General features: G+C 51.6%; 1 protein-coding gene across 1 annotated transcript in view; it reads right to left on the reverse strand.

The window, feature by feature from the left end:
- Positions 1-1,187: 1,187 nt before the first annotated feature.
- The window catches only part of KMT2A (lysine methyltransferase 2A), a 40,048-nt gene continuing 27,458 nt past the window's right edge, over positions 1,188-13,777 (reverse strand). The window contains exons 26-36 of the mRNA XM_054395671.1: positions 13,583-13,768; positions 8,656-12,961; positions 7,648-7,728; positions 7,176-7,240; positions 6,637-6,807; positions 5,989-6,063; positions 5,566-5,740; positions 5,293-5,400; positions 4,797-4,880; positions 4,324-4,453; positions 1,188-3,959 (exon numbers count right to left, since the gene is read on the reverse strand). Of these exons, the coding sequence (XP_054251646.1) occupies positions 3,684-3,959; positions 4,324-4,453; positions 4,797-4,880; positions 5,293-5,400; positions 5,566-5,740; positions 5,989-6,063; positions 6,637-6,807; positions 7,176-7,240; positions 7,648-7,728; positions 8,656-12,961; positions 13,583-13,768 (5,657 nt within the window). The 3' untranslated portion in view covers positions 1,188-3,683. The remainder of the gene's footprint in view (positions 3,960-4,323; positions 4,454-4,796; positions 4,881-5,292; positions 5,401-5,565; positions 5,741-5,988; positions 6,064-6,636; positions 6,808-7,175; positions 7,241-7,647; positions 7,729-8,655; positions 12,962-13,582; positions 13,769-13,777) is intronic.

Genomic DNA, 13,777 nt, shown 5'->3' on the forward strand with positions numbered 1-13,777 from the left:
CAGCATTGTTTTAAACTAGTAAAGTATTTCCTTCTTCCCTGTGCCAGGGAGTTAACACTGATGTACTTTAGACACATTTCCTTTTTTTTTTTTTTTTTTTTTTTTAAAAAAAAAATCCACAACACAACAAAACCCAACCAACCAACCAGAAGCTTGGAAGAACACAAGAGAAAAAAATTGTTATACATGAGAAGTTGTCAAGAAATGTATTTCTAAAACATAACCTTGCCTTTGCTGAGCTTTTTTTTTCTTTTTTAAATTTTTTTTTCTTTTTTAACAATTACTCACCTACCTGTAGTTACTAAAGAGACTCTTAAGTTCAATAAAAGAAACACCACAAGAACAGCTCTCGGCTGATAGACAAAGCTACTGTACCTCGAGAAAAAGATACCAAGAAAGCACAGAGCACACTGTTGTTTGCTTTTCCCCCCATATGCAGGTGGTTCCCCAACATCCATGACCAAAACGAGAGGAAGAGAAGGAAGAAACTAAGTGGTACAAGTACTGACTGGGAACACAAGGGCTGGAGACCGTGCTGCCCACCCCTGCCCGGGAAGGAGGAGCACAGTGGGGCCTTCCCGGCTGCGGGTAGCAACTGTAACACAAATCCTTACCTATAGTGTTAAGAGAAGTAAAAGCCATGGAGCGATACTGAACTAGGCTTGGTTACACGGTGCATCACTAGAGTAGCTCCTATATATATATATCTATATATATATATCTCATATTTATAGCTATAAAAAACCTCGTGTGTCAAGAGTAGACCAGTAGCATGGGTTTGGGTGGCATGATTCTGCACGAAGGCTGTCCCGCTGAAGAACCTGGTATTGCTCAGAAAGGAAAGGAAACCACACAGAAAAGATGCCCAGCCCTTTGCAATGACCCGCGTCTCCTTAAACAAAACCACGTCCTCTGTACAAAGGAAAGAAACGCCCGAAGGTTCAATTTATTTCAGCATTTTCAGATCCCATGATCTGTGTCAGTCCTTAGAAAATATACATTCATAGGGGGAACTGCGCCGCGCTGGCCCAGCCGGGCTTGGGGGGACAGCAGCAGCGCGCACAGGTGCTGGCTGCCTGTCTGCCATCCGCCCCGCAGGGCCAGGGCTTGCCACGGTACAGCTTCCCGGGGTACCAGACAGTTCCACTGACCACAGCGGCTCCCACCGAGGTGGCCGTGATGGGGGTAGCAGCAAAGCGGGCAGGCAGCCGGCTGCACGCCTGGGTCCGAGGGGCCCCCATGTCAGCCGCTGTCCCCGACCATCTTCCCTGCCTTTCCCAAGCTTTGGGCAGTGCTTCCCAGCCGGAGCAAATCCACCAGATGCGGAAGACGCTCCTCCATCAAGGGGACACGGCAGGGCCGAGCTACTTGGATAAACTCATGGGCCTGGCCGAGGCAAGGACAGGAGGGGAAAGGGCTGGAGCAGCTGTGCCCGGGGACCAGGCTGAGACCCCCAAGGGGCTAATGCGCTTCGGCCGCCTCAAGGTATGTGCGTTCCCAAACTGTCAGTGCATCAAATCATCTCAGTAACAAACGCAGCATCAACGTGACTCTTCAACAGCTATCACCAAGCAATTATCACACAGTGCAATAACAATAGGACAGCGGCAGGCCCGGACCCGCCGAACGACTTAGGGTCTGAGGAGATGGCCTGAAGGCCCGCGGGGCATGGACTGGGGATGCCCTGCTGAGAGCACTGGGGAGGCTGCAGGAGCTCCCCACCCCGTCTTACCCACAGCCAGTGCCGTTCCTAAGTTACCCTCAACCTGCCTGCTCCCCATGAGGCTGCTGACTAGCCCCAAGGACAGCTGAGAAAGTGAGGGCGCTTCCCACATCCCCTTCTGGCAGAAAAACTTCTCTGCTTTTGAAAAAGAGCATGGGTGGGTGTGCCACCAACCCCCAGGTCCCTCCTATTTTCCCTCCATGTTCCTTTTTAAATGCCCAGAGGATGCCAGCGCCGGGCAAGGCCAAGCCTTGCTCCCACCCAGAGCACAGACAGTGGGGCTCCTCCTCAGCTGAGCAATTCTCCTCCTAGCCCCCATCGTGATGGGTAAATCAACTTTAAGGTCCAGCCAAACCTCCTGGAAACAGTTACTGAAGTCAAAAAGGCAGAACGAGAGTGAAAAAGAAAAATAAAGTGTGACACCCCCCCCCATGCTGGAGAAATGCTCAGACTGTGCCCAGCCAGGTATTTCCTATAACCGTCCTATGAAAATAAAAAACTCATTAAAAAGGGATTCTCTTAAATTAGGATAACACCACTGTTTAAAAAGCCTCGTCATAAGTGCTTTCCCCTATGAAGTGCTTCTCATAGAAAAATATACAAAATATATTTACATTTATAAAACCTTAAATACTAAACTGTAAACAGAACCAAATAAAATCTGATGATGCCACTTGTCAGGCTTGGGGCTCTTGACTTCTTTCTGGGTGTTTGGTTTGGGAGGCGTGGAGCAGACTTGTGCGGGAGGAGGTTTTATACCATCTTCCTTCACCAGGACAGGACCAGGGCCTTTCAACGGAGCAGGCTTGGCTTCTCACCTCACCGACTGCACCCTGCCAGTTGCTCACTGACTTCCTGGGTGCTCCTGGGACCATGCAAACAGGGCTGCTGCTGAGCTTGCTGAGCTTTGGTAGCACTTCCCATACCTTCAGGTAAGGGGACAGGAACATGCCCAGATGTGCCACCACGACAGACACCTGCCTATGGGACTGCCCTTCTGCATCCCTGCCTGGCCCTAGGACACTGCAGTGAGGACAAGCACAGCCAATCTCATGGGAACCTCCACCACGCCTTTCCAAGCTCCTGCTCTACAGCAGCATGTGGCCAAACCCAGAGCCAGCCCTCACTCCCCAGCTGTCCCTCAGACCAGCTCTGTGGCAGCAGAGGCACTGCCGGCTGGAAGCACCCTTGGCTGGCAGGGCAGTGGAGGAAGCTGGCAGAGACTGACAGCACTGTGTTGGCACAAGTCCCTTCTCTGCATGCAGGCAGGGGGTTTGGAGTGAGGTGCTGGCCAAATTTTCCTCAGCCTAGTCACAGGCTGATCTGTATTGCTCTCCCCAGCTTGGCCTTCCTAGAGGAACCGTCCACAGCAGCCCCCAGCACCGCACAGCTGGCTCCCAGCAATGTGCTACAGACACTGTGCAGGAGGCAGCGCAGACACACGTGGTCCTGGGGGCTGCTGCTGGAGGAGTGCAACCTCCTTCCTGGGCAGGAAAGGTCACACCACTACCATGTCTCCAAACCCCGGACATCTTCCTTGAGCTGTGCTGGGAGAGGAGGACTCAGCAGGCTGAGCTCAGATGGAGGGGAACAGAGGAACACGAGACCCATGATCACCCCCGCCCAAGCTGGGGCCCAGGCCAATCTCTCCTCTCCTGATTGTTAGCCCCACACCAAGAAACAAACACCAGGGCAGGGGGAAATGAGAACAGTAAAAACATAACCACTACGGATCTTCTCCACTCACCCACGTCCTTCACAAGGGTAGGTGTGCGCATGCAAACAGAGAGCATGGAGATGTGACTCTGACGAGAGATGGCTACCAGCCAGGCCCCTGAACCCAGCCGACCTCTGTCCCTGCCTCTGTCCCTGCTGTCCCATTGGAGCAGCTAGGGAGTGGTCACTCCCAAGTTTTGGGTTGTCCCAGGCCCGTGGGGGCTCACTTGCACCTGCAGAAGTTCTAGTTGAGAAACTTCCTGCACTTCTTGGCACCGCAGTTGCAGGGCAGCTTGTTGCTGGCATCCTCGATGGGGAACTTGTAGTCGTAGGTGAGCTCCTCCCCGCGGTAGATCTTGCGCATAGCGAAGATGACTATGTGCTTCTGGCCGTCAATGTTGATGACCCGGGAGTAGCAGTTGGGCTCACAGGAGTGGTTGATGAAGCGAGCTGCATTCCCGTGCATGGTGGCATCCACCACCTCAGAGTCATCGATGCGGAACATGTAGCAACCGATCCCCTGTGCATGGAGGACAGCAGAGTTAGCTCAGGAAGCAGAGACGGTGCCACCCTGGCAGACATCCTGGCTCATTACAGAGACAACTGTCACACCTTTAAAGGTGCCTGTGACTTCTCCTCACTCGTCTTCTCAAGCTCATGCTTGAATCGTTTCATGTCCACAAGCTTTGGATCTGGACCAGACTGAAACTCTTCCCAGTCCAACAAGTGCCTCTAGAGCTCCAGCAACAGCAGAAGTACCCTGAGAAGTCTGAAACCCCCCCTTCACTGTGTTCCAAGTGCAGCTTTCAGCCTGTCCTACCTTCACAGCCACTTTCTAGTTCTCCCAAACTGTTTAAGAACTTCTCCAAAATCCCACAACTCACCTTGCTGTCGTAGTATTTCTCCCGTTTGTCAGTGAGGATGGAGCGAATGACATTGCCTGAATATTCGATCACCATCTCACCTGCATCGATGTTCCTTTTGCAGAACAGACCCCGGCCATGGATGGGAGACCTAAACAGGCAACAGGAGAAGGGAAGCTCAGAGACATCAGACTGCAGAGAACAGGTTACTCATCACAAGGATCCCTGTAGTGCCCTTATTCTTCTGTGATGTGATGCTAACAAGAACACCAGGATGGTTCTCCTACCCACAGGCCTGGCTGTCACCAGGATGCAGTAGCAACCAGCAAGTCCTTTGTGCTGAGGATTACTTTTCAAATATGTAACTTAAGCAAGGAGAAGGAGGGGAATCCCCCCCACCTCAATTTAGCAGTCTGACTTCACAGCAGGTTCCCAGTTTTCACCTCCCTCTGCCCCTTTCCAGAGGCAGCAGCAGCACTGGAGCCAAGCTGTACCTGTAGACACCAACCGCCTCCTTGGAGGTCTTCTTCAAGTGTCGAAAGCGCATGGGCATCGGCAGATCCATGCTGGTTGCCCGCCTGGAACAGACATTGCCAAGGATGAACCTTTGTGTGAGAGCCTGCACCGTGCTCCCTCTGAGATCTCTGAGACACGATGACTGTGGCACTGTGACATTGCAGCCCACTGGCAGCACAATCAGAATCAGTTCAGTGGGTTTATACAGATTGTTTCCTCCCTTTTCTTCCCAAGTTCTCATCAGATTGGACTACACTCACAAGGAAAAGAACCGTTCAGAGGAAGAGTGGTCTGGTAGTAGTCACCTTCAGCCAACAGTTCTCTTGCTGTTGTATGAGTCTTCTCTGTTTGTGCTACTGCTTAGTAGCTTTCAGATTTTAAACATCACCTCAAAGAACAGTAGCTAAGCCACATGCACTCACTTTAACCCCACAGCATTACTGCCCCCTTTGGACCTCAAACCCTGCTTCTCACCGGGCTGATTTCAGCTGCACTTCTTCCTCTTCCTCGTCATTGGGGTTGTACTCTGGTGGCTGCCGGTGCTTAGAAGCCAAGAAGTTAAACATATCAAATGCTGATTTCCTGGAATTTAGAGAGAGGAAAGGAAGTTTGTTCTACTGACTTAAAATAAACATGTGGTTGCCCCAGCAGCTTTGACATGTTTAGTGCTGGACGCTTTGTCCAGCCATGGCGCTAGCTGATGGGCCCTCAGCCTGAACAATGCCAAGGATGAGGCTCCCCACTTGCCTCAGGTGGACTTCAGCCCTGGCAGAGCCGTGTGGGTTCAGTGGGGGTTCATTGGCCTCCTCTGGCTTGTGGAATCTGAACTTGTAGTTGCGGCAGTGCTTGGCTCCATACAGCTGCTCAATCAGGAACACAACTGTGTCATGGATGATTCCCAGCATCCTCAAACCGTTCACACCTGGAACAGAAAACAGAGAACAACACAAACCCTGCTGGCAAGGCAGACCTGGAGCAGGATACAGCAGCCTGTTAGACACAGCTGGGTGCTGGCCTGCAGCTGCTTCATTCACTGTCAGAGCTTCATCATGTCATGGGGAAGAAGCTGTCCTCCCTAGCGGGGCCTGAGCCCCAAGCTGCTCTCAGAGGATCTGTTTGCTCCCATGCGTTCGGATGCATGGTGCAGAGGAGGCTGGCCCTGGAGGGTACCTGCAAAGGACAGCTGCTTCAGGCGGGCATTGGAGCGAGCCTCCTGCACCTTGTCAGTCAGCGACTTCCAGGCATCTGCAGCATAGAAACAGAAGACCAGAGTCAAAGAGCACCTGAACACCGAGGGCTGCCAAAGCTGCTTCCTTCCTGTCACCCTTGTTTTGCTGCATCTTATCAGGTTTCCAGAGGAACAATGGGCCACCAGCAGACTTCTGTGTGCGGGCTGTATGCTGCTTCCCAGCAAGCTCTGACATTCAATGGAGCTAACAGGAGAATGTGAGGTTTGCCCCCTTTCATGGGCCAAACATTAAAATCCTTGGATTCACTTGCTTCCATCCTCTCCCAGATTCACTCTGGCACAAAAGGAAATAAATGCCTTCAGCCTAGATCCCCTACCCTCTGATTCCCTGGTCAATTGATAACACAAAAGGGGACAATGCTCCATAGTCCACTGGCTACATCCCATTGCAAAACCCCCAAACCAATGGAATCCAAGCTAGGAGCTAGGATTGTTCTAGGGCTGGAAATCAAGAGATTAATTTTCTTCTAGATCTATAAAAAAAGCAAGCAGGAGATCCTCCAAAGTCCTAACTTTACTTTGAGCATGGAAAGCTAAAACCAGTAGAATCCGAAGCACCCTGGTCTCACCTTCAATGCTCTCTGAGCAGATCTGAAACCCATCATCGCTAGAGATCTCAAAAACCAAACCTTTCTTTGGTTTCTTCTCACCACTGCACTCTTTCCTCTTTTGTTCCTGCTGAAGCCAGAACATAAGTGGGGAGCTGAAAGTGCTCTCCTCTTCCTCGAGAGCTTTTGAGCCTAGAAAAGACAGAAAGCAGTGCAAAGATGGGAGCTGGGTAGAACAATGGCTGTTCCACAACTGAAAATTACTTAACTTGCCTTTTGACCGCTAAATCCACCCAAGAAAAACAATCCAGACAGTGTTGTAGTTAGTGTGAAATCTCAAGTGCTGAAATTCCCACAAACTGAAAATAGACACAACTACCCAGCCAGTATCTATTAACAGCAAGCAAAGCTTTCCTCCCCTCAGTGCAAGGATAACAGAAACAGCAGCTCTCAGGTTTTTCCCAAGGGAACAACACACACACAAACCCCAACATGTCAAGGTTCTGATCTCACAGTCCTGGAGGATCCCAAGCCTTGGTGCTTTGGAATAAGTCACCTACCTGCATTTTCTTGCTCATTTGTGGAGTTCTGTGTTAGCTGTGATTCAGGGAGGACTGCTGTTTGCCTGGGGAAGGAAGGAAGGGAACAGGGAGAAAAGGATTTAGTAACTCATCTCACTTCCTCAGCAGCCCCCACCAGCTGTCCATAAAGACTTGAGAACTACAGAGATATGAAAACCTTTTTTCCACACTAAATGTTCTAAAGTCTGTTCAACTGGAAACACACAAACAAGGAGATTCTACTCAGCAGCATACATCATACTGTGGGCAGCAGTGAATGTAACACAGTCTGTGACTTGCTCTTTGCTGACACAAGATCAGCCAGCACTGTGCAGACCTGAAAGTGACCGCTTGTGCCAGACTGGAAGGTCCCAAGAGATTTTAACTGACACACTGAGACTTCTCACTTTCTCTGCATACATTTCCTTCAGCTCAGGTGAGCAGGATCCCATGGAAGGTTTTTAATGCTCACCCTGCAGAGTGGCCACATTGTTTCTGTGGAGACTGATCAACACCTGCTGCATCCTGAGCGTCTGCCTTCACAGCAAGAGTCCTGGAACAAGAAAGGTTTGGGAACATTGAAAATACCTGCCAAGGCACACAGGCCAAAAATGAGACTGGAAAGCAGTGACAGATCCACCAGGAGCTGCCATGAGTGCTCAGAACTAAAGAAGCAGTAACAAGTGCTCCTGAGGTATGAGGAACCAGAGCACACTTCCAGCATCACATCAGAGTCAAGGCTTGCACTTCAAGAGGAAGGAGGAGCACAAATCTGGGGGCAAGATAAAAGCACCTGGGTTTGCATGAAGAACACAGCAGCTCCCATCCTCTCCACAGATCTGTACTCCAAAGAGCAATTCAGAAGTCATTTTAATTAGAGGTCTGAAAGGTAAATGCTCTACTGCAAGAGACAAGTGCACGCTCTGCTGCTCTGGTAACAGACAGAGCAAGATTTTCCCATTTCTCCCAGGTCCTTCCCAGTCTCTCTTGTCTGTAAGGCCTAAAGGGGAGGAATAGGGGCACACTGGAGAGACACTGAGCTCATAGGCACTGGCACACAGTGCCATCAAATGCTGTAATCAGAATAACCAAGACAGCAATGTAAGGGCATTGTTCTGGTGCCTTGTCAAGCTGCTGGCAGTACAACTGAAACTGCCAGACCACATATGGGCACTAACAGCCTAGATGAACAGAACCCACCACCCTCTGGAGGGCCACCTTCTCTGCTAGTATCTCTAAAGCACTCTTCACTTTGCCAGGCTTGTCAACAATGAACAATGTCCTCAAAACCCTGACCCTCAGTCTTCAGTTTGCTTGAGGGAAAGTTCTGTTAACTTCTTTCCACATCTACTTTCTGCTGCGAGCTGAGATTTTTTTACCTTAGAAGTTATCAAAAGGAAAACTTGCGGCAGGAACTAGGGTGAGATTCTTACATTGCTACAAAAGCTCAGGGATGAGGAAACCCAAACCCTCCTCTTACCCTGTGGCTGAGACCTGGAGTGCAGTGGCAGTCCCTCTGTCTGGAATGGGAGCTTCAGAGGAGTTGCTCCACATGTGAGAAGTTTTGTGCTTCTTTCCATTCCCTTTGTCCAGCGATGGCTGAACACGTTTGATTTTGGGCTTAATTTTGGCGGGCCCCATGCTGGAGCTGCTGGCAGACTGCTGCCCAGAGGACGGGGAGCCTCCCGGGGACGCCGAGCTGGCATGCATCACCGACAAGGAGGCCTTGGTTTGCTCCAACCCAGCATTACTGGGAGCATCAACCAGCTGTGGGAAGCTCGACAACTGCGTTGCTGCTGAAGCCGTGCCGAGGTCCAGCTGGGAGGAAGTGACACCAGGTTTGCTGGCTAGGAGCTGGGTCATGTGCTGGAGCTGGTAGGAGCCCCCTGGGTCGGCAGCCGATGGAGCCACGGTCATGCCCATTGTCTGTGCTGGAGGCAGGACGCAGATGCTGGACGCAGCCGTCATTGCTGCCGTGGAAGGAGTCTGGGATGCTCCCAACTGTGAAAACATCCCAGAACTTGGTGGTAAAGTCATGTGCTGCTCCTGAAGGCCAAGGCTTTGCTGACTAGCTTTGATCAGGAGGTTGCTTATGGAACCAATGTCCCCCAATAATCCAGGGCTAGTTAACGTCACCGAACTCTGCCCCAAAACATGACCAGGAACTGACCCACCAGTAGTGGGGGCTGCTGTGGCAGGCATGGACACGACGTTGAGCACTGAGGAGCTAGACGCCAGGCTTGACACAGGCCCTGCGGGGAGGTGGCTGGAGTCTGGCCCGATGATGCTGGCAGACGTGCCTACAGCACCGGTGGTCCCAGCTTGCGGAAGCAAAGACGCCTGCTCAAAATACATGACCCCAGACTTGGACCTTTTGATAATATTGGGGACAGTCCTGTGAGATGTTGAATTGGCAATGGTTCCTAAATCAAGTGGGTGGTTGGAAATTTGGGAAGGAGTGAAATTAATTAAGGTCATGTTGGAGACCATGTCAGGAGGAGCAATAGTAGAAGGGGTTCCAGAGGGAGCCAGCTTCTTATTCTTCCGTGACTGCAGCCGAGAGATGGGACGTTTCTTGCCTAGGGCAGCTGCTGGTGTAGAAGCAGTGGGACCAAGGTCTGTTCTCTGACTGCCTTCAGACACCAAGAGCTGAGGGTCTGGGGGTGGCTGCACACCGATCAGGAGGCCTGGAGAAGGACTGCTGATGTTTGGTGGGAAACCAGTCTGAGTGGCAGATGGGAAGGGATGGATGTGCTGGTGATGGGACATAGGCAGCAGACCCTTGCCTGTGGGAGGGAACAAGGACTGGGAAGAGGACAAGCCTGCATTTAACCCTGTGGTCAGTGCGAGCCCACTCCCCATAGGCCCCAGCACCGAGGTGCTGGTCTCCATCATGCTCTGCGCAGAGCTGACCGAAGGTGTCAGCTGTATCTTCTGAGTGACACCATTGGGAAGAGTTTGGAGGACGTAGAGTGGCTGCATGTTTTGATTGACCACCAAAAGCTTTTCTGCAGCTGGCTTGAGGTGGGGTGGGGTGGTCTGCACTGCAGCGTTGGAGATTTGTGAGGGACCAGGACTGTCTGTGGAGCTTGGCACGTATTTCTGGCTCTGGAGGGGAACGGTGGGCGACACTGGCACTGGGATACCTGGCGTCCCACTGTTCCTGGTTAAATCCTGGTTGCTGCCATGCCCCTGCTCGACTGGGCCGCAGGGTGGGCTAGCAATGTGCTCTGCATCCATATGACCCTGGATGAATTGGTCGGGAGTCATGTGTCCTTCGGGACTTGGGTCTACTCCTGGGCTCAGGAGAGCTGCATCACCTTCCCCTGAGGCAGACTTTTCTGTCACTGTCACTCGCTTTTCCCCAGACTCTGTGGAGGGCAAGGTGAGCATGGACCTCTCTCCTGAGGAGGAGAGCGAAGACTCTGAGATGACGGCAAGCCTGCTGTGGTTTTGGCTGGGCACTGTGGGGCTGCGAGTGGTCAGAACAGAGAGGTCAGAAGGCAGCTCCAGTGGCAATTCAAATTGCTCCTCTGCTGAGATGGAGGAGGAGACGCTGCTATCCACTGGCTCGGCAGTTGGCAGCTGCTGGGAGAATACCTCAAACAAACCCATGTCCTTGCCGCGGTTGCTGTCGAGTCCTAATCCTTCTCCAAGCGTCAGAAGCTCTGATGAGGAGGACTCTGGACTCTCTCCCAAGGCCTGCATGGACGGCGTGTTCTTCAGCACAAAGTCCATGATGTCAGAAGGAAGGATGTTCCCACAGTCATCACTGTTGTTGTTGTCGGAGTCAGACTTGAGGAGCTCGGTGTTGAAGGTGTCCAGCAAGTTCTTGTCAGAGGGTGTGCTTGCGTGGGTCCTGCGGCCTGCTTCCAGCGAGCTCAGCTGCGCTTCCAGCGAGTCCTGACCCTGTGCCTTAACCCTGCTCACAGGGTGGCAGTTATCCATCTTTGGGTCACTTTTGTGGACACTGGAGCTCTTGGTGACTTGAACTTTCTCTCCGGCTTCTTCAGTTCTATCTAGCTTTAGGTTCTCCGTTCCGTTTTCTTTCCCACTCCTTTTGCTCCCCTGGCTGACCTTTCTTGTTGTTGCTGTGATGCTTGTGTCACTTTCAGTTCCATCATCCACACCATCCAGCTGGGAGATTTTGGGAAGACTACACTGATCCTCCTCGCGGAACAAGCTGTGGGACACCAGCCTCTCCTCTGCGCTCGAGGAAACCACAGTCCGCGTGAAGTTGTAGTAGTACAAATCATCTTCATCCGATGTGCTCAAGTCATCTGCACCATCCACCTGCCCTTCAGCAGACCGCTTCCCTCGCTTCTTCCCGGGGGAGCTGTTGTAGAAGGGAATGTCTTCCTCTCCGTAAGACCTCACACCGTACAGAGGCGTCAGGCCAAAGAACATATTGGATCTGGCCCGAGCACTTCTCCGTGGATACCTGCGCTTGTACGAGCCTTCTTCCTGAGCTTTGGTTCCGTCCTGGAGCATCAGGCTGCTGTCCTGAACAGGCAGATTCTCATAGGTGTTATTTTGTGATTCCTGTGCCGGGACCTCGTTCGGGATCCCCTGAGCTGCAGGGTTATCTTCTGGGCTTTCTGAGGTGGCAGAGGGCTTGGCCAAAGGGGCCAGCTCTGCCACTGCAGCCTGCGGCTCGGCTTCGCTCTCCTGCTGAGCGCTTTTAGACTGGTTTTCACTTTCCATCTTGAGAGGGGTCAGGGTGACTTTCACAGTGCGCTTTCTAGGAGCCTGGGGCTCCTTAGAGGCTGCTTCCATCTGCACTGCGGCACCTTTTGATGGCCCTTGTGAAGGTGGAGACTTCTCAGCAACCTTTTCAGCAGGACTGCTATTACATAACCTCTGGCTAATTTGTTCTGTTGTCAAACTCTGATGACAAAATTCTGGTTCTGTGTTTCCTTCATCACTGCCCACCACTTGGCTCAGGTCCGTGAGAGATTTCAGAGAATGCTTCTCTTTATGACTCTCCCTCAGTAACTTTTTCCCTTTCTGACGCCGGTCTCTAGGGGCAGAAGCGACCTGCTCGCTTGCTACAGGAGATCTGCTATTCACTGCAGCAGACTTCAAGGCCTTTGCATCCATCTCCTCAATCACAGCTGTCTCCTCTGGTTGTACAGGTTCCACATGCTGATCTCTGTCTTTCCTTGAGCCTCTCTGGTGCAGAGGTGGAAAGGACACTGCTTCTTTGGAAGAAAATGGTCCCAAACATTCTTGAAAGGTTCCTGCTTTCACATTAACTTCTGCACCCGATGAACTGGTTGGCTGAGTTTTGGGGTTTCCTCCAGAAGCTAAACTATGAGCCAAGTAATCTGGATCCTTTGAGGTCAGCATTTTCATCTTCTCTGCCTTAGAAGGTGCACCTTTGGCTACCAAATCTGAACTGCTGGGATGTTTTCCTTCAGCAGGCTGCAGTGCATCCAGTTGTTGTGCTTTACTGCCACTTGCAGCCACTGCTTTCTGGGAGCCTGAGCTAGCAAGGCAGCCCTGAGCTAGAGTGCCTGGAGCAGCTGCACTCCCCGGCCCCACAAAGCGGTCCGTGGTCTTGGTGCTCAGCTCAGGCTCTACAGAGGACCCCACACTGGGAGCTGCTGGAACACTGTGCCTGGAGTAAGCGTTCCCAGCTTGCGATGGGGAAATCATCCGGAGCTTGGATTGCTGCTGCGACAAGGAGGAGGTGCTGTGTCTCCTAGAACCAATGCTCTTCAGGCCGGAGGACAGCAGAGGATCTCCTACTGTCACGATTTCATGGGTCACTGGAGTAGGACTTCCTGAGAAAAGAAGGCAAAAAAGACAGTTAACTAAGTGACTCAAAACCTTCACAGCCAGCACAGCCCCAGTGCCCCCACACAAAACACACCACATGAAAACCTAGCAGAACCATTCAGCCTGACAGCATTAACGGAATGATGACACCAAGAACTGGCATTGTCAGGTGACGTTCACCAGGCAGAGCTGACAAGTAATGTATCTCAGGGTTCTGTGCCTCAACTCCAGAGATGGATTTTCAGCCTCAGTTTGAAACAAAAGGTTGACTCATTCCTACAGACCAGCAGCAGAATGACAGCAGCAGATTTCCCTTTCTCTCTGAGATGACTAAGTCCCTAACTTGTACTGCAGCTCTTCTACATTACTGCTGCTGTACTGCCCAGATACTGCTTCATCCCAGGGAGGTTTCTGTTTCAGTTAGAACATTTCCTGACAGGCCATTTCCTGTGTGTTTTCAGAACTCTCCTTCCCTTGAATCATTTCACTACCTTCTCTAGAAACAGAAAACTGAACACCAAGTGGCGAGCAAAGCCAAAGAAGACATGAACCAACCCAAAAGTATTTCCAAAGCAAACAATCCCCCAAAACAAACCCAAAATCTAAGCCCACAGCAGCTGAAATACCTGCAGAGGGTAAGGGCCTAGAGCCAGGAGACCTTTGTGTGGATGGGTAGCTGGGAGTCCTGATGCGGGGACCCCTTGGAACCACTGGATAGTAGCAGGAACTCGAGGTCTGGGAATGCAAGGGGCGATCTGGCGATGGTGGGCTCACAATTTCAGGTGTATTTCGGCTGTCTTTATGCAGAGTTTCTGTTGTAC

Source organism: Indicator indicator, chromosome 34 (assembly GCF_027791375.1).
Source record: "Indicator indicator isolate 239-I01 chromosome 34, UM_Iind_1.1, whole genome shotgun sequence".
NCBI classification, from domain to species: Eukaryota; Metazoa; Chordata; class Aves; order Piciformes; family Indicatoridae; genus Indicator; species Indicator indicator.